We start from the raw sequence: 25,657 nt of genomic DNA, 5'->3' as shown, positions 1-25,657 counted from the left end.
AACGTTTGGTTCAACCCACTTCCCTAACCAGAGATAAGAAACACAGACTGCCCAGGCCCGGCTCACGTCCAGAACCCAGAGGGCAGTCCGAGCGACATGACCTCAGAAGACGCAGCAGTGACTGCTCCACGGCCCATGGCTGCAGGCAACAGGGAACTGCGGGCGGCTTTCCTCGCCCAGCTACCCCACTCACCCCACTCCTGACACACAGATGTCTTCTGAACTCTCGACCTGGATCTCTAAATACATTTTACCACAGAAACCAGGCTCTACCTTATAGGTGGCAGGTGGGTGTGGGTAAAATTATACTCATTGTAAGACCTTTCAGGTGTTTTAGGAGTTAAAGTAGGCTTTGGTGAGCGAGATGGGAACGCTAACCCACCATTTACTTATAACCAACAATCTGGAAGGGTTTTAAGCAGCTCATTTTTTTAAAAATTTTTTTAATTTATTGGGGTGACAATTGTTAGTAAAATTACATAGATTTCAGGTGTACAATTCTGTATTACATCATCTATAAATCCCATTGTGTGTTCACCACCCGGAGTCAGTTCTCCTTCCATCACCATATATTTGATTTAAGCAGCCCATTTTAAAATTAACTTTCTAGGAACCAAGATATTCCTAGAAACTAGTTGAGAACTACCTGTATTTAAAACTAAAATAATCCTGTAGCACAAAGGCAGTATTTCAAATGCAACATCTTAAAACATCAATCAAAATATCAAAACCTGGCATCCACATTTACCTCTTGATCAATGTTATGAAGCATGGCCGGGTTATTATATTTTTCAGGGTTATCATGGAAACTGACCATACCATCCTTCTGATTAATACTTGCAAAAATTTCACCATCTTCTATCTATAAAAAAAGAAATCAGTAAACACTATGTGAATATACAGTGATTCAATATAATCAGGGGAAAGCACAGAAAACAATAAGTAAATTTGTATGTGTATTTTTAAGCACCAGCTGTTTATTCAACAAGTATTTATCGAACACCTACTATGTGCTAGAAACCATTATAGATACAACAGGGTGCAAAACTGACACATACACATACTCACAAAAATCCCTGCCCTTGCATTTTTTATTTGGATTTTATTTTATATGTGAGGCAAAATTCACATAATGTAAATCAACCATTTTAAAGTGAACAATTCAGTGGCATTTACTTTGCAATGTGTAGCGACCCCTTCTGTCTAGTCCCGAAGGGGATGATCCTGTCCTGTTACGCGGTGACTCCCTATTCGCTTATGCTCTCAGCCTCTGGCAATCACCAAGCTACTCTTTGCTCTATGGATTTGCCTGTTCTGGACATTTCTATAAATGAAATCATACAATATGTGCCTTGTGTCTTGCTTCCCTTAGCACAATGCTTTCAAACTGTCCTTGCATCTTTACATTCATTTCATCATATATAATTTACATTTGCCCTTGCATTTTAAAAGCTGAAATGCTAACACATTTTTATTTCACCCCACTAGAAATTATCTTCTTGTCCTTTAAGAAATCTTTCCTGCCAGTGCTGAGTCCAAAGTAGTCTCAAGGTCAGGTCTATGCTCTTTATTTTCATCAGTGATGGGGGATTTATTTGACTGATGCTCACAGCCCAGTCCTGTCCATGCAGTTAAAACGTGAGAGGCCAATAAAAAATAAAAGTTCCAAACAGGTATCATGATTCCTAACAAACTGCTCCACAAGGTGACAACAATGAGACCATTAGTTACAGAGGCACTGGCCACTCCTTCCTGGCCCTGACGGGACAGATGCTGTTTAATGATACAGCAACCAGCCCAACACGTATTCAATAAAATGCATAGCTCTCCGACCATGTGATCACAGGCAGCTTCCTCTTTAAACAGTGGGTGGAATGTATCCAAATGAAATGCAAACTTAGGGTCACCACAGCAGCACCTTCGGTAACAACTAAAACTGGAAACAACCCAATGTCCATCTAATTAGAATGGAAAGGTATACTCATACAGCGAAACACTGCAGCCCTGAAAATGAATGAACTAAAACCACACACAACAAACACTGTGTATGAATCCCTTAATGTTGAGCAAAAAAGCCAGAACCCAAAATGTATATTCTATGTTTCCTTTTATTTTATATAAAGCTCAAAGACAAACACAACTAAAATAGGATGTGAGAAGTCAGGACAGTGACCTTTCCAGCCAGGCGTAGGGCTGGAAGCAGGCAGGACAGATGTTTCTGGTGGGTGCTGGTACTATCCTGATTCATGATACGGTGTCAGTTGCATAGGTGTCTTCGCTTTGTGAAAAGGTATTTAGCTATACACTTAAGTGTAGTTTTCTGTACATAGGTTATACTTCAATTAAATGTTTATTTTAAAAAATACCCAACATACAATCTGAATAGGTCTATATCTATTAAAGAAATTGAATCAATAGTTAATAACCTTCCAAAACAAAGAGCACCAGAACCAGGAAGGTTCACTGGTGAATTCTACCAAACAAGTAAGGAAGAATTATGCCAATCTCTACACTCACTTTCAGAGGATAGCAGCAGAGGGAACACTTCCCAACTCATTCTAGGAAGCCAGCATTACTGATACCAAAGCTGACAAAAATATTATAAGAAAACTATACCAGTATCTCTCACTAACATACATGCAAAAAGTCCTCAACAAAATATAAACAAATCCAACTATACATAAAAAGAATTATACACCAAAACCTAGTGGGATTTATCCCAGGTGTGCAAGGCTGATAGGACATTCAAGAATCAACTAATGTAATTCATCATATCAGCAGGCTACAAAAGATCATGATCATATCAACAGATGCAGAAAAAGCACTTCATAAAATCCACTATCCAGTCACAATAAAAAGAACATCAACAAAAAACCTACAGCTAACATCATGCTTAATGGTGAGAAACTCAAAGCTTCCCCACAAAAATCAGGAACTAGGCAAGGATGTCCCATCAGACCCCTCTTTTTCAGCCTCGTACTGGAAGTTCTAGCTAATACAGTAAGATAAGGAAATCAAATGTATATAGATTGTGAAAGAAGACATAAAACTGTCTTTGTTCACAGATGACATGATCATCTATGAAGAAAATATGAAAGTATCAACAACAAAAAACTCCTTGAACTAGGAAGCAATTCAAGCAAGGGGTGCAGGATACAAGGTTAATATATAAAAGTCAATTGTGTTCCTATATACCAGCAATGAACAAGTGGAATATGAAATTAAAAACAATACCATTTACATTAGCATTCCCCCAATGAAATACTTAGGAATAAGTCCAACAAAATATGTACAAGATCTAGCTGAGGAAAACTACAAAAGTCTGGTGAAGAAAATCAAAACAGAACTAAATAAATTGAGAGAATTTCATGTTCATGGATAGGAAGATGTCAGTTCCTCCCAACTTGATCTATAGATTCAACACAATCTCAGTCAAAATCCCAGCAAGTTATTTTATGGATATTGACAAACTAATTCTAAAGTTTATGTGGAGAGACAAAAGACACAGAAAAGCCAACATGATATCAAAGGAGAAGAATAAAGTTGGAAGACTGACACTACCTGACTTTAGGACTTATTATAAAGCTATAGTAATCAAGACTGTGTGGTATTTGGCCTAAAAAATAGAAAACAACAAACAAACAAAAAGACAAACAGATGAATGGAATACAATTGGGAGCCTAGAAATAGACCCACATAAATATAGTCAATGGATCTTTGACAAAGAAGCAAGACAATACAATGAAGCAGATAGTTTTTTCAACAAATAGTCCAGGAACAACTGTACATCCACATGCAAAAAATGAATCTAGACACAGACCTTACACCCTTCACAAAAATTCCCTCAGATGGATCACAGACCTAAATATAAAATGCAAAACTATAAAACTCCTAAAAGATAACATAGGAGAAAACCTAGATGACCTCGAGTATGGCAATGACTTTTTACATACATCATGAAAGTCATGATCCATGAGAAAAATAAGCTAGACTTCATTAAAATTAACAACTTCTGTTCTGCAAAAAACAATATCAAGAGAATGAGAAGCCACAGACTGAGAGAAAATATTTGCAAGACACATCTGATAAAGGGCTAGTATCCAAAATATACAAAGAACTGTTAAAACTCAACAATAAGAAGACAAACATTAAAAAACGGGCCAAAGACCTGAACAGACACCTCACCAAAGACATACAGATGGCAAATAGGCACATGAAAAGATGCTTAACACCATGTGTCATCAAGGAAATGTAAATTAAAACGAGGTAACACTACACACCTATTCGAATGGCGAAATTCCAGAACACTGACATCATCAAACGCTGGTGAGGACGTGGAGCAACAGGAACTCTCATTCAGTGCTGGTGGGGATGCAGACTGGTGCAGCGACTTTGAAGGGCAGTTTGGCGGTTTCTTACAAAACTAAACATATTCTTACCATATGATCCTTGGTATTTGTCCAAGGGAACTGGAAACTTATGTTTACACAAAAACCCGCACAAGGATGGGTATAGCAGCTTTATTCGTAAAGCCCAAAATTTGGAAGCAACCAAAATGTCCTTCCACAGGTGAATGGATAAACTGTGCTAGTATATCCCAAGGCAATGGAATGTTAGTCAGTGCTAAAAAGAAATGAGCTGTGAAGCCATGAAAAGACACTAAGAAACCTTAAATGCATATTATAAGTAAAATAAGCCAATGTGAAAAGGCTGCATACTGTATGATTCTAACTATATGACATTCGGGAAAAGGCAAAACTATGGAGACAGTAAAAAGAACAGTGGTTGCTGGGGGAGGGATGAACAGGCACATCACAGAGGATTTTTAGGGCAGTGAAAATACTCTGTATGAGACCATAAGGATGGATACGTGTCATTATACATTGTCCAAACCCACAGAATTCACAACCCCAAGAGCAAACTCCCCTAAAGGATGGATTCTGGGTGATGATGTGTCAAGGTAGGTTCATCAACTGTAACAAATGCCCCACTCTGCTGGGGGATGCTGATAATGGAGGAGTCTATGCCTGTGAGGGGGCAGGGAGTGCCTAGGACATCTCAGTACCTTCCCCTCAATGTTACTATGAACCTCAAACTGCTCTAAACAGTCTTTTAAAAAAATCAGGCCCTCATGGCTCTTACTGTAGGGCAAAATTTTTCAAGCAGTACTGACGTTTTGGGCCAGATAACTGTTGTGTGGGCTCTCCTCTGCGTTGTAAGATGTTTGAAAGCATCCCTGGCCTCTACCCCTAGATGCAAGCAGCACCCCTACCTGTGACACCCAAGAATGTCTTCAGACATTGCCAAATGTCCCTTGGCAGACAAAACACCCCCAGTTGATCCAGGGCCTGTCAGGGTTTGTCTAGGTTGGTCACACAGTGTTGTCTCCTTTGACCCCTCAAAGCATTTTGCCAGCTCGTGTGTCTTGGCTGGTATCATAACCATTCATGTATTTCTTCTCACCCACCACTTACAGTGAGTCCCAGGGAGATTCTGTGGCTTGTTCACTCCCTGTAACCCGTCGGCTCAGCCAGGTAGTCTTCGTAGCAGGTTAAATCGACAACCTTGGTTAAATCGACACAGGTTTTGTTTGGGATCTGTATGTGTGTTTTGAGGGTTAGGGTGAAGGGAAAAAAAAACCTCAAAACATTTGTAAATTGAAATACGGAAGTAAAATACTCCATTATCACAATGAAAATAGTTTTACTACTCCTAGTCCTAACATGGCAGTGCTTCTGAAATCACAGCGGAGATCACCCAGCAGAAAAACGCAGAATGCTTACTTTCTACAACGCAAGATTTGCCTGACCTGAGCTGAGGACAGGTTTGTTCTGGTGGGTCAGATCAGAGCCATGTCTCCAGGAATATCATAGCAGGTAGGGCAGATGACAATGCATCAGCTTGGGTTACCGTGTAGCCAACTAAACAATGCTTATCCAAATACGGGGAGTGGCAAGTGCTGCATGGGGGTGTCAGGTACACTGGCAACACCTGATTTCTGCAGCTCAGTGCTGACCACTGGGTGCCTGCTCTAGCACCCTTTACGTCCACACTGGCTGCGATCAATGATGTCACTAGGCAACACTGCCGAGCTGAAGAGGACTCTGTTGGTGACGGCAAGCAGTGCCCCGAGCTACATATGGGTACAAAGTTCGTGACCTTACCACCGACCAGCACGTTAGCAGCTGCTTATGCATCTTATTATCCAAAATATTTCACGAGTATTTTAAATGATGTTTATAAAAACTCTGACCATGGAATTGTAAATAAGGAGCACAAACAGGACACATCATGTAAATTATATGCGTATACATGACCTGGAAACCCTATAGATCGTAATAACCAAAATGTCCACGGGGGGGACTGAGTGTCCTCCCCTTCCTCCTTTTTCATATTTTCCATAATGAACATCTATTACTTTTAACAAGGACAAAAATTCACCAATAAACTTTTTAAAAATGAAGACACACTTACCATGTGTAAGACATATTTTCTGCTCCTGAGGTCCAGATAACTGCACACGACTTGCCATATCTTGTAACGATAGTGTTAAAAGGTCTGAAATTCAAAAGTAGAGTTAATCACAGGTAGAAACACCTGAGGAATTTTATTAAAGGTGGTGCAGAGTTCTACTAAATCATTGAAAATGTGTTTTCCATTACTGTAACAAAACTGTTTTTTGTTGTGGAGATGATTCAAAATTGATGAACCCAGTAGTTTTAGTCATCAATGGGTACATACGTAGAATACATTTCTAGACGGCATCTAGGAGTAATGACGTCTAGAAATATATCCTACACATACGTTCCTATGTCTGAAATGACATGTGCAAGGTTATTACAGTAGCACTATTACGATAGCAAAAGATTGGAACCACCTAAATGCCCATCAACAGAGGACAATTATATAAACGGACTACTTTGCAGTTGTAAAAAAAATTTTAAAATGAGGCCCTTTTATGAACAGAAAAAGAACCCAAATATGTACATCATTAAATATAAAAGAGGAGGCTGCAGACAGTGTATGTGGCACACTAATATGTGTGTAAAGAAAAGGGAAGTGTATATGTATGTGTGAGTGTGAGAGCATACGCACGGTGTACGCATGCTTATACGTGCATAGACAATTTCTAGAAGGATACTGGGTTGCCTCTGGGTGAAGAAAAAGGGTGGCTGGGGTATACGAAATGGAGGAAGATGTTTTGTATCCTTTGAATTTTGTATTGTAAACATATTACCATTAAATAAATATATATATATATATATATATATATATATATATATATAACATTCATCTTCAAAATTCAAAGCAAACGTATAAACAAATGGACAGTTAGAAGGAAATCAGTGTTTACCACTGCTCTGCTTGGGACCTAGTCAACATGCATCTTCCAGGAAACAAATTAAAAGAGCCTTTTCTTTTTCTGAGGAAAGCTGGCAAAATCTCTAACAATGGCATTTTCAGAGCAGAGCACATTAAAACTCTGATTTTGAAAAATTCTTGATAAATCAATGACCAAAAATCCTACATATACTTTAGTTCAGAGAGTAGCACCCATGAAAATGAAATTACTCTTAATTTTAAGTACATAAGTAGTTTAACAGGAGAACTCTAAAGTGAACATTTCTAAGTACTCAGAACTATCATTTTTTTCTATTTCAAAATAAAACAGAAACTTCGAACTGAATGTCCGTGAGTAAAGGACTGGCTGGATAAATTATGAACCATCTGCACAAGAATTCTATGACGGGGAACTGACACAGGCTTACGTTGCCGGGAACAAGGGTTAAGACATATTGAACAGAATAACAAGCACAGATAGCACGTGGTGTACGACCCCAGCCACATTCACTGCCGAGTGTCCACATATACAGAATCTGAAAAACGTGCACCAAAGTGTTACCAAGGAGTAGATGTGACCTCCCTGTGACAGATAAACCCGTCCCTACTTGCCTTCCAGCAATATTACGGGACACAGTTCCTGTCACCAACAATAATACACAGTCTCCCTATTGAGACTTCTTGAAAAGCTTTTGATTTCTGACTTTTGAATAAGAAAGAGACTATTGTAGCTGGGAAATCCTTTGATTTTTTTCCCCTTTCTATTATTCTGGCAATAGAACGTGATGCCAAAAAGTGTAACAGCCACCATCAAAGAGGTAACCTTCTGACTAGACACGCCTTTAATGATTTAAGGACACTTTCCCTGCACACTAGCAGACCATGCTGTCCCTCCCCTATTCCCCTGGGCTGTGCTTAGGTGGTCCAGTGGACTCCAATCAACACGAGGGAGTACATGCAAGACCAGCCACGGCCCCAACCCTGACTAACCAATGGAGTCTTTCCTGTTCGTTTGGTCAAACTCATGGTTTGGATTTATGATCCAAACCAGAAAAACATACTTTCCTCTACAGCCTTCCAAAATATAAACTATCAGCTTATTCCTAAGTGACGGAGTGTGCTGGCTACCTCACAAGATAGTTATCTGATGATTTTCGCAGTGATGCCTACTTAGATTAAGTTCCAATCTTCATTTAACTTTACTCGCCATTTTACGACCTAACATTTTCTGAAACACATCATCTTTAAACCTGGTAATACTTTGGCTCTTATATCTAAACCTCAAGTACGAGTCACAAATGTGGTAACTTTTTCAAAGGCTACTTCTTCATGGTGAGACAGGAATTTACTTAGAGTGGTTCTGGTGGCACCTGGACCAAATAAACACTTTTGTGGGGACAATTAGGCTGCGTATTACTTGAGTCCCTTAGAGCCTTGTCTTTTTGGCTCCTGGGTCAAGTGTTTTTTTCTGGCTGACAGGTTACATTATTTTCACCTTTCTTGAGGTTGCGTTTCTCTCTTCACGTTCTTCATTTTCTCTTACAATTAACTTTTTACAAATTCCCTGGCTGCTTTCCTTAGGTTAGCCAGGGAGCTAGAGTTACTCTCTGTGGGGTATTTAGGAGTTTCCTTTTCTTGTTCAATGACCCGCCTCCTCACCGTCCTCCCCCTTCTCCTTGCGTTGCTCTCTCCGGGCCTCCATGGCTGGCCCCTACTCACCTCTTCTCTCCTCTAGAGAAGCTCAGGCCCCCAGACCACAGATCCATCATCTTTTCCCATCCTCCATGCAGAGCCCACCGGCCCTTCCCTTGCTAGGTCACTTAGCAACAGACCACCTATTCTTGCCTCTCTGCTTCTTTCCCATCGTCCCACTGCACCCATGTTCTCACCATCTGTGAACTGCTGCCTCTAACCACGCTACCTCTCAAGAGAAAAAAGCAATCCTCAATTTGTATAAGCTGCTCTTAGTTTCCTGTTCCTGGCAGTTTATGCCTCCCAGCTGACAGGGGATTTCATTTTTCTTTTATACTTTTCTATAATCAAAAAACATCAGGTTATTTGCGCTTTGAAAATACAAGGTATATAACTGGCTTACTTTCTACAGTTCGAATGCACATAGCTTATGCAGCTCTGGCCTATATGGTAATTAATGTCAGAGTAATACTATGTTCCAACAGAGGTCCCGAGGCTGGCACAAGCGAGTAACATCTGCACTGTCTGCGTCACCTCATCTGCCCAGGAAACTGTTTACTCTCTCAGGCCACTTTCCTCTGCCTCCCAAAGTAGCTGTATCTCCTACCTGCCTTCCTCTTCACCTGTCCCTCTTCTCAAATACCCTGCTCTAGCCCTGAAAAGACCAAAGGAGTATAAATTAAACTCTTACGAAGAAATTGGTTGCGACAGTTCTCTTATAGAAATCCTACCAGACTTAATCCCTGTACCTGCTTCCTCAACACTGACAAGGAAAGGAGGGGGGAGGCCCCGGGGAGCCCGGCGATGCATGGAGGGCAGCACTGGCCTCACCTTGGTTAGCCTCTGGATGTTCTTCTTATAGAGAGATGACAAGCACTGTTTCACCAGCCCCATGTTGTTGTCACGAGTGAAAGTTTCGCTGTGCTTATTCACCAAGTTGCGGAGTTCTGAGGGATTGTTGGTTGAATAAACTTGTGCTAACTCGTGGTATGCATTGCTAAGAGGCTAAAGGTTTGAAAGTGGGGGAAAAATAAGATTCAAACATTAGAGGAATAAACTCTGCATAGGAAGTGAAAGAAAACATGGCACTGTATTTTGAGCAAATACACTCAACATCCTTTATTGTTACCTAACAAATTCTAACTTACCCATCAAATGCCTAATTTTTAAGACCAAGGACAGACATTTACTGTGGGGTAATTTAGCGTTGGAAAACTTTGTAGTATACGGCAAGTAAGTGCATGGCAGGTAGAGGTGCCCGGTGGTTAGTAACAGCTGCACGTCGTTTTTCCCTCTGTCAACGGCTCAGGGTTTGTTTGTTTGTTTTGATAAATTACATTGGGAAGAAAGAATTCCCATCACTCTCAACTCTCTTGCACTCTCACACAGATACCCACCTTCCCAGAAGCAATGACGCAATCTGCTACTTTCGATAAGAAGGAAGACGGGGCTAACGGTAGCTGAGGGCCTACTAAGAGCCTGAGCCGCGTCAGGCATGTTATTTTATACACTCTACCCTTTAACTGAAATACTAAGAAATTGGGGCAGAAGTCCAAAGACTGCGGAGTGGTCATGGGGAACACAGGTATAAACTGGTTTCACACCTGTGTCTCTACTCTGAAGCCTGTGTTCTTTTCACCCTTTATGGTATCACCATATACTACTACTGCTTCTGAATGATGCCACTTTATAAAAGCATTCCTTCTACAATAGGCCAGCTCAAGGGCCACCTGAAGGACCCCTGGGAGAGCTCCAAAATGACCCGAGAACATCTACCTTGAGCCTGTCCTGCCATCACTCTTCATGGGGTCTCTCTTACCCACCTCCCCTCCCCCACCCCACTCCCAGTCCACAGCCTAGAGCCCCGAGACCCACAATAGGGCTCTTAGGTGAAGACACTGGTTATCTTCAACAAGACAGGATAAAAATCTCATCAGGAAGACTTTCAAATTGATATCCTGCAATTTTGAGTTTTGTACAAGGACGAACAGAGTAAAATTGTTACTAAAATGATTATGACCTTATAATCTTTTGAATTGCTCAATCTTTTTAAAAACTATGACCAGGTACTTCAAAAAACAAAGTTTTAATAGTTTATTTATTTTTTAATGTGATCCCAAAGCTGGGTCCTCAGGGAAAACAAACAAAAGTTCAGTGACCAGAACTTGTGGTTTTCATACGAGGGCTCTAGTAAGATTTGCCAACACTTGGGCAGATTGAGATTTCAATAAAACCAACATTACTTTTTCAGCATTTCCACTAAATTGTAATGAAGAAATGAAAAAAAAAAACTGTTTAAAAGCTCCTTATTGGAGCTTAACATCTACAGCTGTAATTACCCAGAGCAAAAGTCTGAAAAAATTCCTGAGAAACATTCTGTCCCAGTCAGGCGACCAGAAGGTGTGTGAACGGGAATGGAGGTACAGAGCCTGCCAGAACTGCTGCTCCTAACTGGAAGCTGTTGGGAGAGCTAAGTCACTATGAAATTACAGAACGACGTATCATGACAATTTCCCTATGGACTTAACATGTCACCTAAGAAATCCGTTTTATTTTAAAGACTCACCTTAATGAATCTACCCACAATTGAGATGTATATTCGGTAGCTGTTGTACTTTTCCAAGTAATATCAAAGAAACTAGAATATACTTTTTATATGATTCCAACATGATGTGACTGACCGCCATGGCAGGGGTTGTGATAGCCTGAGCAAGAGAACAATGTTTAGTATGAAGACAGCACACCGTAGCAGGGAAGAGCAATCAACCACATGTATCATTTAAATAAAAACCAATCCTTACATTCAATGTCCTGTTTTTTTTTATAACATCTTTATTGAGATATAATTCATACCCTTCAAAATTTACCCTTTAAAGTATACGATTCGGTGCTTTTGGTGTATTCACCAAGTTGTGCAACTATCACCACTACCTAATTGCAGAACATTTTCGTCGCCCCCCAAAAGAAACCCAATACCCATTCACAGTCATTCCGCATCCTCCTTCCCACAGCCCAGGCAACCCTTACTCTACTCCGACTCTATGGATTTGCCTGGTCTGGACATTTCCTATAAATGGCATCATAAATATGTTTTTCTTTTGTGACTGGCTTCTTTAACTGAACACACTTTCAAGGTTCACCCATGTTGTGGTATGTATCAGTATCTTATTTCCTTTTATGGTTGAATAATATCCCGTTGTATGGATGTACAATATTTCCTTTTTCATTCCTCAGTTGATGGGCATTTGGGTTTTCTTCTATCCCTGGCCACTATGAATAACGATGCTATAAACATCTGTGTACACGTTTCTGTGTGAACACTTGTCTTGGCTATATTCCTAGGAGTGAAATTGCTGGGTCACATGGTAGCTATGTCTAACATTTTGAGGAACTCCCAACTCTTCCAAAGTGACAGCAGCATTTTACAATCCTATTGGCAATTACGCGGCTTACACATTCTCCATATCCTCGCCAACATGTGTTCTTGGCTGACTCCTTAATGTCAGTCATCTTAGTGGGTGTGAACTGGTATCTCTGTGGTTTTGCATTTCCTTGCTGAGTAATGATGTTGAGCATCTTTCCACATGCTTATTGGCCATTTGTGTATCTTCTTTGGAGAAATGTCTATTTAAATCCATTGGCCATCTTTAAATTTCAGTATTTTTATTGTTGAGTTGTAAGAAGTCTTTGTGTGTTCTGGATGCAAGTCCCTTATCAGAAATATGATCTGCAAACATTTTTCCCATTTTGTGCCTGCCTTTTCACTTTTTTTCACCTGGGCTTATGAAGGTTAAGAAGAACTGAAAACCAGCACACCAAAGCAACCCACTGTTCCAAATCAAAACCCAAACCACTGAGCCTAAAAAGCATTTCTGAGATTATTCTACAAAAGCACTCATACAAGCCCATGAGGACACATGTGAAACGATCCTCACCACAACACTGAAATACCAGAATCGACTTAGACTAGTAAGCTAACGAGGTCAATCTGGGGTGTGATGAGAAGATAAGGTGCTGTAACTGTTTTATTTATACAATGCTGTACCGAATTCTTTTCAGTAAGTACCTCCTTTTGGAATTTTTCTTTTTAAAGCAGAGAAAAAATCTGAATCACCTTCTGAAATTAAGGTACTAATATCTATAACTCCATGCACATTATTAAAACACAGTGGCATAAAGTGGCATAACACTAGACAACGCTTCTCATTAGGACAAAATCAGGGAATAAGTATTTTTTCAGTTAAAAGGCCTTTACCTATAAATATAAAAAATGTTTTGCTTTTTACATTTTAATTAGTTGTGATAGAAATATTTTTCTAAGTACACCGCAAATTTTCCTGCCTTTTTAATGCTCATACCACCTTGATATTTCTCGATCAATATGCTCATCAGTTATTATGCTGGGCTGCAAAATGACAACGCATTCAGTGGCTATGAAGTGTGTGCTTATAATTTTCTGAAAAACTGAAAGGTTTGACTCTGTACTCGAAGATTTTATCTTCTAGACTCATCCTTTAATGACACCGGCACCCTCTGGTGACCCTTGCCTAGGTCCCCTCGGCACTGTCCACCCCACTCACCGAGGCAATGCTCAGTCACAGATGGGTGCATGTGTATTTACGTGTTAGCATTTCAACTAAATCGTGAGCTCCTTGAAGGCTTAGAATATCCTTTGTTACTTTATACGTGCTATAAATAAAATAAGAACTTGGGAACGTCTGACAGATTTATCTTAAAACACGAGGATTAGCCAATATTGTACATCTCTTTTCCTGACTCTGAGTAAACCTCCAGAATATCCTACCAAATTGTGTAGTATGTCTCATTACAAGACCAGAGGCCATTACATAGAGACAGACAAAGGTGGGAGGGACTTTTCACTGTGTACTACTTAATACCCTTTGAATTTGAACCATGAGAATGTTTTACTTATTAAAATAAATAAAACTTAACAAAATATCACACATGGTTTTAGAACAGGTCACTTCAAAGATCATTCAGTTCAATCTCTTACCTACATGCAAGGGAAGCTATGAAGGTCGAGAGATGTACAGAACTCAGCCCACCGCACACAGGGTGAAAGTGACAAAGCCCACATTACACCCCATCATTAGTGCTCTTCCCTCCACCGCTATGCCCGTCAGCTTAAGAACAGACTGCCACCATTTACATGATTTAGAGAAACAGCCTTTGAAAGGACCTCCACCTGAAACTCACAGGCCCAGGCTCAATGATCATACAGGTTCCCAAGAACCTCAGGGGCACTGAGATGATTACCTGTTCATAAAAGTAGAGCGCTCTCTCAAAGTTCTTCAGCCCGGTATAGATCATCCCTCCATAATAATAGTAACATAAAAAGTGCTTTGCATCGTAGGCTCCATTCTCTTTACAAATATCCATCATATCCACGTCAAGATACGGGAGGGCAGGCTTAAAGCACTTTGCCAGCAAACAAAGCTGTGAAAAAATTTATATTAAGTTATCATTTTAATTGTACTTTGGCAAACTTTAGCAGAATGAACAAATTCATAAATTCCAGAAAGTTTAAGAAAATGATTTTTGTTTACCATTTTTACATTTAATGTATTGATTAAAATGATCTAAATGTCAACATATTCCTCCATTTCTCAAGCATTCAGAATAAAACAGCATTTCCTTATAAAAGATTAACCAGCCATGAGATAAAGTATGCCACAGATGAATTAAAGCTCACCAGTCACTTAACCCACCCAGCACCCATTCTGTCTACAGATGTGCAAACCAGTGAGTCCTTTTTCTCTTTGCTGAACTAGTGGAATAGAAATCGATCAGCAGAGTGTGATAAAAATGGAAATTTTTCCTTTAATTATACCTTTTCAGTTTCTGAATCCTTCAGGTAAGCGGAAGGAATTGTGTAACTCAACATTCTGTGTGTAGATGATGGTGGCACAGGTGTAGACATAGATACAAATTCACTAAGCTGCACTTATTAGAGCACTTTAGATATGGTACATTATATTTCAATCACAAAAGGTTTTTAAAAGATAAAAAAGAAGAAGAAAGCACATCGTCATGTGAAACTATAACATGTGTTTGAAATAATTCACATACCATGCTATTCATTAAGAAAACAATTTAAATACCCTATAGGGACTGGTTAAACCCACATTATGGAATACTCTGCAGCCATGAAGTACTGATATGGAATCATCTCCGAGATACATCAACTAGAAAAAACCCAAGGTATATAAGAGTTTGTAGAGATTATTTATGTAAAAGAAAAAAAAAGTGAGAGAGAAAAATATACATATTTGCTTGTATATGCATAAAATATCTCTGGAAGGAAAATAAGTACCTGCTAACACTGGTTTCCTATGGAAAGAAGAGATGTAGCTAGTGAGCAGGGTATGGGGAGACTTTATTACATACCTCTCCCTTTCGCCTGCTGGATTTTGAACCATGTACAATAAAATAAATGAATAATTTTAAGGTGTAAGAAGTTGTCTGTGCTTATTTCAGGCTCCACAATTCCTTAAAAAGAAAACGACTTGGGATATTTTTTAACATCACAAAGCATATTTTGCCACGTATACTGCACACTTTTTTGCCAGGATTTGTGAGGGAAAAATAAGAATGCGCATTATACATGGGTAGTACTAATTCTGTATCTACATAAACGCTTTTAATTCTTTTATTTATGCTTATGAGTTAAAAGTGAAACTCTAGAAATTAATAATGATATCCGTATGCAAAATAATACCCTGGAATACGATGAGTAAGTTTTGTTGAACTTACGATGAACTTGCAACGATGAAGAGTTCTTGGTTTTATAGCGTAAATATCGTAAATTTGTTACCGGTACCTAAAATTTCTTGTACTTTGTATCTGTTCTTGTGTTTTGTAATTATTTGTTACATAAAATTTCTTGTACCGTAACATGTTTTTTTAAAAATGCTAAAATTCCTTTATAATACAAAAAACAAGTACCTAAATGTAAATGTAACGCAGGGTCTCTGGTCCCGTTCCCTGCATAAGAACGCAGGAAAGGGTGAGGCCAAAATGGAACACCAATGGAGCCATACATAGGGGAGTCATACCACTATATTCTCGATGGCACATGGTCAAGACACAAATCCTAACATCCACCAGTACCCCAACGAGGGGGTCTTCCTGCACCCCAGTCTTGCTGGAGGCCAGGCAAGACACAGGAAGTAGGATCCACATGATCCACAATCTGCTGTCCGCTTCTCTGCCAACCAACCAACCCCCTAATGTAGCCACAGCAGTTATATTAGTGGCTAATGGCTAACTGGTTACAGCTGATGGCCAACTAGTCACAGCTGATGACCATCTGCTACCCGAGCCAGCACCTGTCCACGTGAGGCCGAGAGCCTGGAAACTGCTCTCCTGGCTCTGTCCCTACACTAAACAAACAAAAATTTGAATAAAAAAATTAAAACAAGGGGCGGCCGGTTAGCTCAGTTGGTCAGAGCGTGGTGCTCTTAACAATAAGGTTGTCAGTTCGATCCCCACATGGGCCACTGTGAGCTGCGCCCTCCACAACTAGATTGAAACAACTACTTGACCTGGAGCTGATGGGTCCTGGAAAACCATACTTACAATAAATTTTGGAAAGTTAAAAAAAAAATTAAAATGAAAGATTTTTTTCCCCTGAAAGTTTGGGCCAAAAATGTGGGTGCATATTGTACACTGGAGTGCATTATACTTGGCAAAATACAATACTCTGCCTGTTCTACTCACATCACAAGCTCACTAGCTGAGCACCATTCTACAGTTGGCATGCAGCAGCCTGCTAAACAGCAGCCTGCTAAACTGTACCTGTAGAGAATAGGTACACCTGTGTATTTCAACTCCTAGAACACATCACGGTCTCCGCCAGATAGCTGCACACCCACAACCAGGGTTTCCGGGTGGGAATTCCTGCCTGCTCTCGTGAATTTTTTTCGCTTTCCTGTTCCCGAATCCCAAGAAAGTTGGTCGGGAAATAGGGAAAATTGGCTCCTTGAACCCAGTGATACCCACAATGGGAAATGAACACACTACTCACAGTGTAGCTCTTAGACATTCTTCCGATTTATCGCTAGGATTTCTCTTGGGAATTTTTTTCACTTTTCCATTCCTGAATCCCAAGACAAGTTGGTTGGGAAATCGGGAAAATCGGCTCCTTGAACCCAGGTGGTTGGTAGTGTCAGCTGTCACTTTGTGGAAACGATTCATCATGGAGAACAGAAAACAGTTTATATCTTGGGATTCGGGAATGGGAAAGTGAAAAAAAATCCTGAGAACGGGAGGGCATTCCCGCCTGGAAACCTTGCCCACAACCAACCCTCCACCTGCCTGTGATTCACACTCTCTGGCTGCTCACCTGGCAGAGATCGGCGTGTATGGAGGTCAGCTGGTTTGTGTTCATCTGCATCTTGTCTATGGCTTGCTTCAGGACGCCAATTCCTCGCAGGGGCTGTCAGAAACGACATCTCTTTCAGATAAGTTCTCAAAGATGGCAGCACATTGGATCTTATGTTGTCACTTACAAATAAAAAATAACACTAATTGATAGGTTCCTTTAAATAACAATATGAGGTTTCCATACTCTTTCAGGATTGTCCCTATTCAGTCAGAAAATGTTTTCTTAAGCTGTTTCTTGTGGTAGAGTAATTCAGCACCATTTTTAAAATCATAAAGCTTTTTTTATAATGAAGATCAGCAAAAGCGGTATTTTCTCAACAGTTCATTATATTTACATCTAAACAAAAATTTTCCAAATCATTTATTACAACAGATGAGAGCCTGTGCTTAGTAAACTTAATTGGGATAAGGAAGCTGGCATTTTCCTATAGGGCAGTTTAGGTGTCATCTATAAATTCTTTCTAACAACATCTCTACCTGATAATAAATGACTATTGAAACTGATACCACAAGTTATAAACAGATCATTTCCTGCTCTGATTATAAATAACAAGACTAAGTTTCAAGTGAGGTACAGTCAGTTTCTGGGTAGGAGATGCGACTCTAACATAGCTGAATAACTTACATGGTTTTTTCAGTAAAGATTTGTTGATTTTTTTTTTTAATCATCTCTTCTTTCAAACCACAATTTATTCAGTATTCTTACAAAATAAGAGTACCAACTTGTTCTGTTTTCAGTCTCCATCAAACCACTAGTCGAGTTCAATTTCAAATAAAAAAGAAACACCCAAATTATAATTTGTGTCAATATAACAAAAATCAAAGACCAAAGAACCGTTCCAGATCAAAGGAAACCAAGGAGACATGACAATGCAATGCACCCATGAACTGAGATTTTTTTCCTTATAAAATAAATTAGCAAAACAACTGGCAAAATCTAATACAGTTAGTAGCTTCATTAAAGGATTATATCAGGGTTCATCTGATGTTGATCACTGTATCGTGGTTATGTAAGAGAATGTCCTATTTTTTAGGAAACTCGAAGTATTTTGGATAAGGGGCATCATATCTGCAATTTACTTTCCAATGGCTCAGAAAAAAAGAGAGAAAAGAATAAGCAAGTGTGGCAAAATGTTAATATCTGGAGAATCTAGGCGAAGGGTACGTGGGAATCGTTTAGATCATTCTTGCAACTCTTTGTAAAGCTAAAACTGTGTCAAATTAAAAATTCAAAACCCCAGCAGATTCGACATAAGGGCACCGGCACGTAGCTCCACGCAGCAGCCTCCCTGAGGCACTGCTGGTACCCTGCATCCGCGAGTCCACAAGGGAGGGGCCGGCTGTGCCTGCCCCAGATGCTTTGTGTACTTTAAGGCGACCCGCAGATCTAAGTGTTGGGATGCTTAGTACTAACCTGGAAGCTTAACAAATTAGTTCACTGTGCAAGCTAGACAAATGAAAGAACTATAAATGCTTGAACAACATTGCCTACCTGTTTTCGTTCCACGAGGGCATTTGTTAGCTGATGGCAAAGCCCAGCAACTAGACATAATAACAAAATATGGAAAATATAAATGACTAGACAGGCAAAATACATTCCATGGAAAAGAACAAAATGTTACTAGCTTACACGTGTCTGTTGCGTATCGAATGTGCTCTCCATTAGCAGTACTGATGAAAAGCTGAACCTGCGAGAATAATGTTTCGAAGTCAGGAACACTGGGCATGGAAAACTTCACAAATCTGCAATAAAGAGAAAAGAATCCATTTACCCTGTTATTTCATGTGGTGGAAACCTAGAAACAACTGAGGACAGAGCCCATCCAATGCTCTGTGAATTAAGAGTCACAGTATCGTGAAAAATTAAGAAACAGAGTCTGTGAGAGTCTCCCGACCTGGTTCTTTGCACCATCAAGACACATAACATAGACACAAAAAGAGGTTAAGAAAAATATGCTTTTAAAAAAACTTTCAAAAAAGAAAACTCCATTAAATGAGGTCAATTATCAGGTCGTCCTAGTAAGTGTAAGAAACTGAATATAAACTTTTAACCAAAGAATTTTTAAAGTATTTTTCTTTTGAGCTCCAATGTGGTCAGGACCCTTTACTCATTTAAAAACCAGTTGCTGCTCTTCCTGCCTGAAGACAATAGGCTGAAGGGTACAAGGAATAGAGCTACGGATCAGCTGGAGGCCATGGCAGTTATTCAAGTTAAGATGCGCTGCCAGGACCACAGCCGGTGCTGCTGTGGTCCATGTGGCAGAAAGGACTACCCGCTGGCAGGACGGGAAGGACTGGGGTGCTGAGAAGAGGCGGGATTCCCACGGCCCATCCTCCGTCATTGGATGGTGCCTTTCAACTGCCCACGAGAACCACTCTGAGGGGCTGAAGATAGGTTTGGGGCAAGAAATCCTATAAGCTACCGCCTCTCAGGCACTGCTTACAACTAAACTTCAAGCTCTTCTTTTTCTCAAAAACGAATTGTTGAAACTATACTCGGGCGGCCCGGTGGCTCAAGCAGTTGGAGCTCCATGCTCCTAACGCCGAAGGCTGCCAGTTCAATTCCCACATAGGCCAGTGGGCTCTTAACCACAAAGTTGCCGGTTTGATTCCTCGACTCCTGCCAGCGATGGTGGGCTCCGCCCCCTGCAACTAAGATTGAACACGGCACCTTGAGCTGAGCCGCCTCCCGGATGGCTCAGTTGGTTGGAGCACGTCCTCTCAACCACAAGGCTGCCAGTTCAATTCCTCGAGTCCCTCCAAGGGATGGTGGACAGCGCCCCCTGCAACTAGCAACGGCAACTGGACCTGGAGCTCAGCTGCGCCCTCCACAACTAAGACTGAAAGGACAACAACTTGACTTGGAAAAAAACCTGGAAGTACACACTGTTCCCTAATAAAGTCCTATTCCCTTTCCCCAATAAAATCTTTAAAAAAAAAGAAAGTACACTCAAGAAAAATGGAATGAATAGATTGCCTAATACAATTTTTCCTATTAATTTGTACCTCCATCTATATAGTATTATTCGACTTAATGGCACCTTACACCTGTAATTACACTTTCTAATTAATTAGCAAATGTGTCTGAAACAACCTCATTTGGGCTTCACAATAGGTCAGTAAGGCGCTGTGGTTCCCACTTTATAAATAAAAACATGCAGCTCAGGGCCCCATGTCACATCGGAAGGCCATAATTCAAATCCAGGCTACTAGAAACAAGTTCAGGGTTCCTTCCAGATTTTCTTTCACTGATATACAATAGGAAAATAGCTTCAACATGCTCTCATGTATATTCTATCTCACTCGATATATACGTCCATGTAAGTTTACATGCATATAAAACATGCATGCTATGGGTTCTTTTAATCAGCAAACACAGACAGTAGAAATCTTCACCAGCTAGCACTATCCAATGGAACTTTCCACAACAGTAGAAATGTTCTTTATGTGCGCTGTCCCACACAGTAGCTACATGCAGCTACTGAGTACTTGAAACATGGCTAGAGCAACTGAGAAGCTGGATCTTTAACTTTTTAAAATTAGTTTGCATTTAAATAGCCATATACAGCTAGGGCTTACTGTATTACAGATCCTTTCACGTGGACAGAGTTCCTTCTGTAAACTGTTCTTGACCCATATCTTTGTCTCAAGAATCCCAGCACGAGGAAAGCCAGACCCTCGCTTTTAGGTCTTCTTAGTTTATTTATATTATTTCAACTTTCACAACATCCACAACGTTCCAATTTATTATACTCAACCATTAAGAGGAAAAATAATTCTACCGTCAGGTACACAGAGTGACAAGGAACCCCAAATGAAGTAAGGTCTAATCAATTTGGTCTTAAACTTGTTTGAAGAGAAGCAAAGCAATGTTGCTTGTAAGCACTGCTAACCTCACCCAGCGTATTCCACCAGGCCGTTTCGTCACTCTCCCCTATTTTCTTCCCAAGTTAGAAAATATGAACGATCCGATGGGTTGTATGAATAAAAGTATGCAGAGAAATGCAAACTATAGTGCCCACAAGGGAGATGGCCATTCATTTTTTTAAAAATAAATTTCAAATTTTGTAAGAACATAAACAAGAGTTAAAAAGTGATAAAACTGAACAAAATACAACAAGTAATGATTAGCTGGGATGAGTAATGACTTTACTTTTGCAAAAGAGCTCAAGGTTGTGTACATGGCTTACTTCCTACACCAAAAAACAGTCACAAAGTAAAGAGTGTTCCGTCTCAGCAAGCACAAAACTATAAAAGCAGATGCCCTTACAACACAGCGAGGACGCCCAAGGAGTGCTCTTGTACATCCAGCGCCCCAAGCACCGTGTCCAGATGGGATAGGTTCTTTGCGAGGAGTTCCCCACTCTTGTTGATCAGTTCACAAAGCTGAGTCATTTGCCCTGGAAAACAGGAATAAAACTGCATCATTTAGTTACAGCACTGACCAAACGAAGGGAAGTATAACCAGACTCATACCTCAGAGTAAGAAATACCTAAAGATAATTTCTTACATCTTTCATTTCACATGAAGACCCAGAAGGGCCAGAGAAGTGAAATGACCCTGCCCACGGCCTCACATCTTGACCTCCCATTTCCCTCTGGCCTTTGAAAGTTTTTCCTTTTCCTCCATTCCAAGCCAGAAATGTACACGTTACTATCACGACCACTCTCGGCTCCCTCTCTGTATCCAAAATGTCACCAAATATGATTTAATTTTACTTGTGTCTCAGCACCATTCCTCTCTCCCCTGTCTTAATTTGTATCACCATTTCTTGTCTAAACTACATCATAAATCTTCTAAACGGCCTGCCTACTCCACTCTTTCCTCCAACCCTTACTCCACATTGCTACCTGTGTGATATTTCTAAAATGCAAAATTTAATCAAATTACTCCAATGGCTTTAAGAAGCCCAAGTGCCTCAACCCAGTAACTGGTCCCTATGCCTTCCCAGCCTTATCTCCTGCTACTTCCCGTCACACAGCTTGGTTACACCAAGCTCAGAAAATTCAATCAACATTCCACGTTCCCTCACCTTCATGCCCCTACATGTGTTCTCCATGCTGAGTGCCCCTTCCTTCACTCTTCTCCCCAACGACCTCCACTACCTGACTCATACTCTTTGCTCACAGTCATCCTGAGCCTTCCCTGGACCTCATCTCACCCCCTTCCCATGGCTAACTTGTATTTGTCCCCTCTGTGCCCTCTTTGCATCACCTGGGGTGTGATCAGGTAATTCAATGTAAACTCAGTAGAGAGACTGTCTCATTTCTCTAGCTTCAGAATACAGTGCTTGCTTAGCAGCCTGTTGAATCTCCCAATGGATCCATTCATATTTCCCCTATACCACAATGTTATGCTTTAACAATTAAAGTATAGAATCTACTTAGGCCCAAATTGGTACTTTGAAGTAGACTCGCCAATTTTAATAGGTTATTCTGACACCATACAGCATGCCACACTCTATACTCTCAAATGCCACCACTTGTCTTTCTGGTGGGTGGCGATGGGGGGTGATGGTGGTGGTGGTGGTATAATATATAAGCCCATGGGCACCAACCTTTTAAACTCATCCCTTCAACATATTTTTTGGATTTTGCACTTTAAACTACCCACACCAGGTATTTCTATTTAGTAGCTGGGTGATATTTTCCATTACAAATCATTTGAGTACTATAATGCTTAAAATCCAAGTGATTGTAGCCAGGAACTTTGATAATTTAATGTCTGAGGCGCTATAATACTTTATATTTGATAAGTTTTACCAAAAATAAAGGAAATTTTCCATTATTAACATATGCATTGCAAAGCAAGAATTAAAAAACTCCATGGTCTTTATTAGGTATCATTTTTCAAAATAATAATACAAGTTAAACTGGGAAATACCAATTTACCATCATTTTTTCCAAAGATCTCACAGGTAGGTATGAAATACACGGCTTCTTCCAGTTAAATAATCTGACCCCCCCTTCAACCCACTACTCTAAATACATTTACAATGATTTGAAACACCCAGAAATAAGCATTTCAGTCCATTTTTTTCCCCCAATTAAATAATCAATGCTGAGTTGAGACTTAAAATAAAAGCTGGGTTACCATGAAATCATAAGAGTTAACTAGTGCAAGGCCTAGTGCAGGGAGAGTCAACAGTTAAGTTTAAGCATCACAGGGCACATCTAAAATGCGCCCAACCCAGAGATCTGGCTAATGAATTTCCTTCACTTAACGTCCATGTTAGAAAACTTGAATAAGAGCAGAGAAAATAGACACTCACAAACATTTAGTATGCTGTGAACATGAGGCACAGAAGCTGAGGACAGTAAAAGTGTATTTACCTCTGCCTGGCAGACTGTTCCTGAAACAATGTCTTGCACAGAGCATGTATACAAAGCTTTCAGATAAATGAAAGCTTTCTTGATGCTCAACAGCCAGTTCCGTTTTGTAAATGAGAAAATTGGCCCAGGGAAATTAAGTGGTTTGCACATGAAATGACTGAGAGAGGATTCCAACCCAAATCTTCTAACCGCACTACATCCTAGAAAGTAGAAACTAAGGTGTGTGTCATAAATTAATACATGATTGGTTTCTTCATTCATAGAATACAAGTCTATGCATTATCTGTGAACCTAATTTCTATCAATAATAAAAAAAATGAGGGGCCAGCCCAGTGGCTCAGGTGGTTGGAGCGCTGGTCCCCTGTTCGATTCCCACATGGGCCAGTGAGCTGCGCCCTCTACAGCTAAGATTGTGAACAAAGGCTCTCCCTGGAACTGGGCTGCCCTGAGTGGCTGGCAACCATCGTGAGCGGCCAGCAGCCAGAGAGTGCCCGGCAGCCAGCGTGAGCTGCCGTGGGCTGCTGTGTGCTATCGCGGGCTACTATGTGCTGCCATGAGCAACCAGCAGCCAGCGTGAGTGGCTGGCAACCAGCGTGAGCTGCTGTGAGCGGCCGACTGACCAGCGACCAAAAGCCTCAGCCGTGGGTAGTGCAAGGCTTATAATACCAGCGTGTGCCAGGGAACTGGGTCTTACACAACTAGACTGAGAAACAACGGCTTGAACTGGAGTGAGGGGTGTTGGGAGGCAGAAGAAGAGAGGGAAAATGAGATAGAAGTATTTCATTAAGCATGTCTCCTTACAACAGCGAGGTAGCTAGCACCTCTCCATTTTGAAAAATGGAAATAAAAAGAGACTAAAGGTGACTTGTCCCAGGTCACGCAGTTCCTAGAACTTAACAATTAATGGCCATTAACAATAATTTCTAACTGTATTTCCTGCACCCCATATGATAGGCTTACATGGCTTCTCTCATTCAATCCTAATAACTCCAAGAAGTACGGACTTTTTATTTTACAGATGAAGAAACGGGGTGGTTAAAGGGGCCTTCACAGCCAGCAGCTAATTACTTTAATCCTGAGCCCAGGGCAATCAAGTGATGATGAGATGAATGAACTAAACAGCATGAAAATCAAGGGCAAAGTAATAATGGTCACAATTCTACCCCGAGTAATGGAGTCCTACGAGCAAGAGCGCCTTCAATTTTCTGCAGGACTAAAATAGGCGCGGAGGCTTCCCGAGGGCGCGCCGAGCGGCAGCAGAGTGGCTGGCCAAGGTGAACCTCAGAGCCAAGGCACCCAGAAAAGATTGGCCTCGCTCGCTCTGCCCGCGGCCTAGCCAGGAGGCGGCTGCCGGGGACAGACCGGCCCGTGTACCAATCACCGCAGGCAAGGGAGGCCGAGGAGGCCAACAGGCGCTCGGGAAGGCGTCCAGCGGAAGTCACCGCCCCCAAATTGTCAAGCGAGGCGCCCGGGTAGAAGGGGCCCGGGCCGGGGGGGTAGGAGGATCCAGGCGGCCCCAGAGAAGGGAGGCGGCCGGGTTGCCGAGCGCAGGGCCGGCGGGCGGGGACAACGGAGCCCGAGAGCGCGACGGGGCTGCTCAAACTCAGCCGCGCTCGATCCCGCCCGGGTCTAAGCTCTATAACGGCGAACTCAGCCCCGGAGACGAGGCTCGGGACTAACAGGGCGGTCCCAGCCGCTCCCGCTGGCGGCTGGGGATGCAGGCCAGTCCCCGTGGCTCCGAGGGCCACCCCAGGACCTCACCTTGAGCCGAGAGCTGTCGGACGCTGTTCACGAATTGCTCCAGGGCAGACGCCATGTTTCCCCTGGGCGGCCCGAGCGGCCGAGCTAGCTCGCGCGAGAAAAGGCCGAGGTTCTGGGAGGTGGG

General features: G+C 41.2%; 1 protein-coding gene across 1 annotated transcript; it reads right to left on the bottom strand.

Annotated features, from left to right (window-relative positions):
• Positions 1–748: 748 nt before the first annotated feature.
• On the bottom strand, positions 749–25,657 carry COPS3 (COP9 signalosome subunit 3). Its single transcript, XM_033090942.1, is given in 11 exon segments — positions 749–862; positions 6,475–6,558; positions 9,865–10,038; positions 11,600–11,629; positions 11,631–11,738; positions 14,311–14,490; positions 17,399–17,491; positions 18,932–18,981; positions 19,070–19,182; positions 21,710–21,839; positions 25,534–25,657. Coding segments are annotated over 10 exon segments (942 nt in total). The 5' UTR covers positions 25,589–25,657; the 3' UTR covers positions 749–862; positions 6,475–6,549.

The sequence above is a fragment of the Rhinolophus ferrumequinum genome, chromosome 21, assembly GCF_004115265.2.
Source record: "Rhinolophus ferrumequinum isolate MPI-CBG mRhiFer1 chromosome 21, mRhiFer1_v1.p, whole genome shotgun sequence".
Taxonomy (NCBI): Eukaryota; Metazoa; Chordata; class Mammalia; order Chiroptera; family Rhinolophidae; genus Rhinolophus; species Rhinolophus ferrumequinum.
The sequence above is the reverse complement of the archived record's forward strand: the minus strand, read 5'-3'. Positions and strand labels throughout refer to the sequence as shown.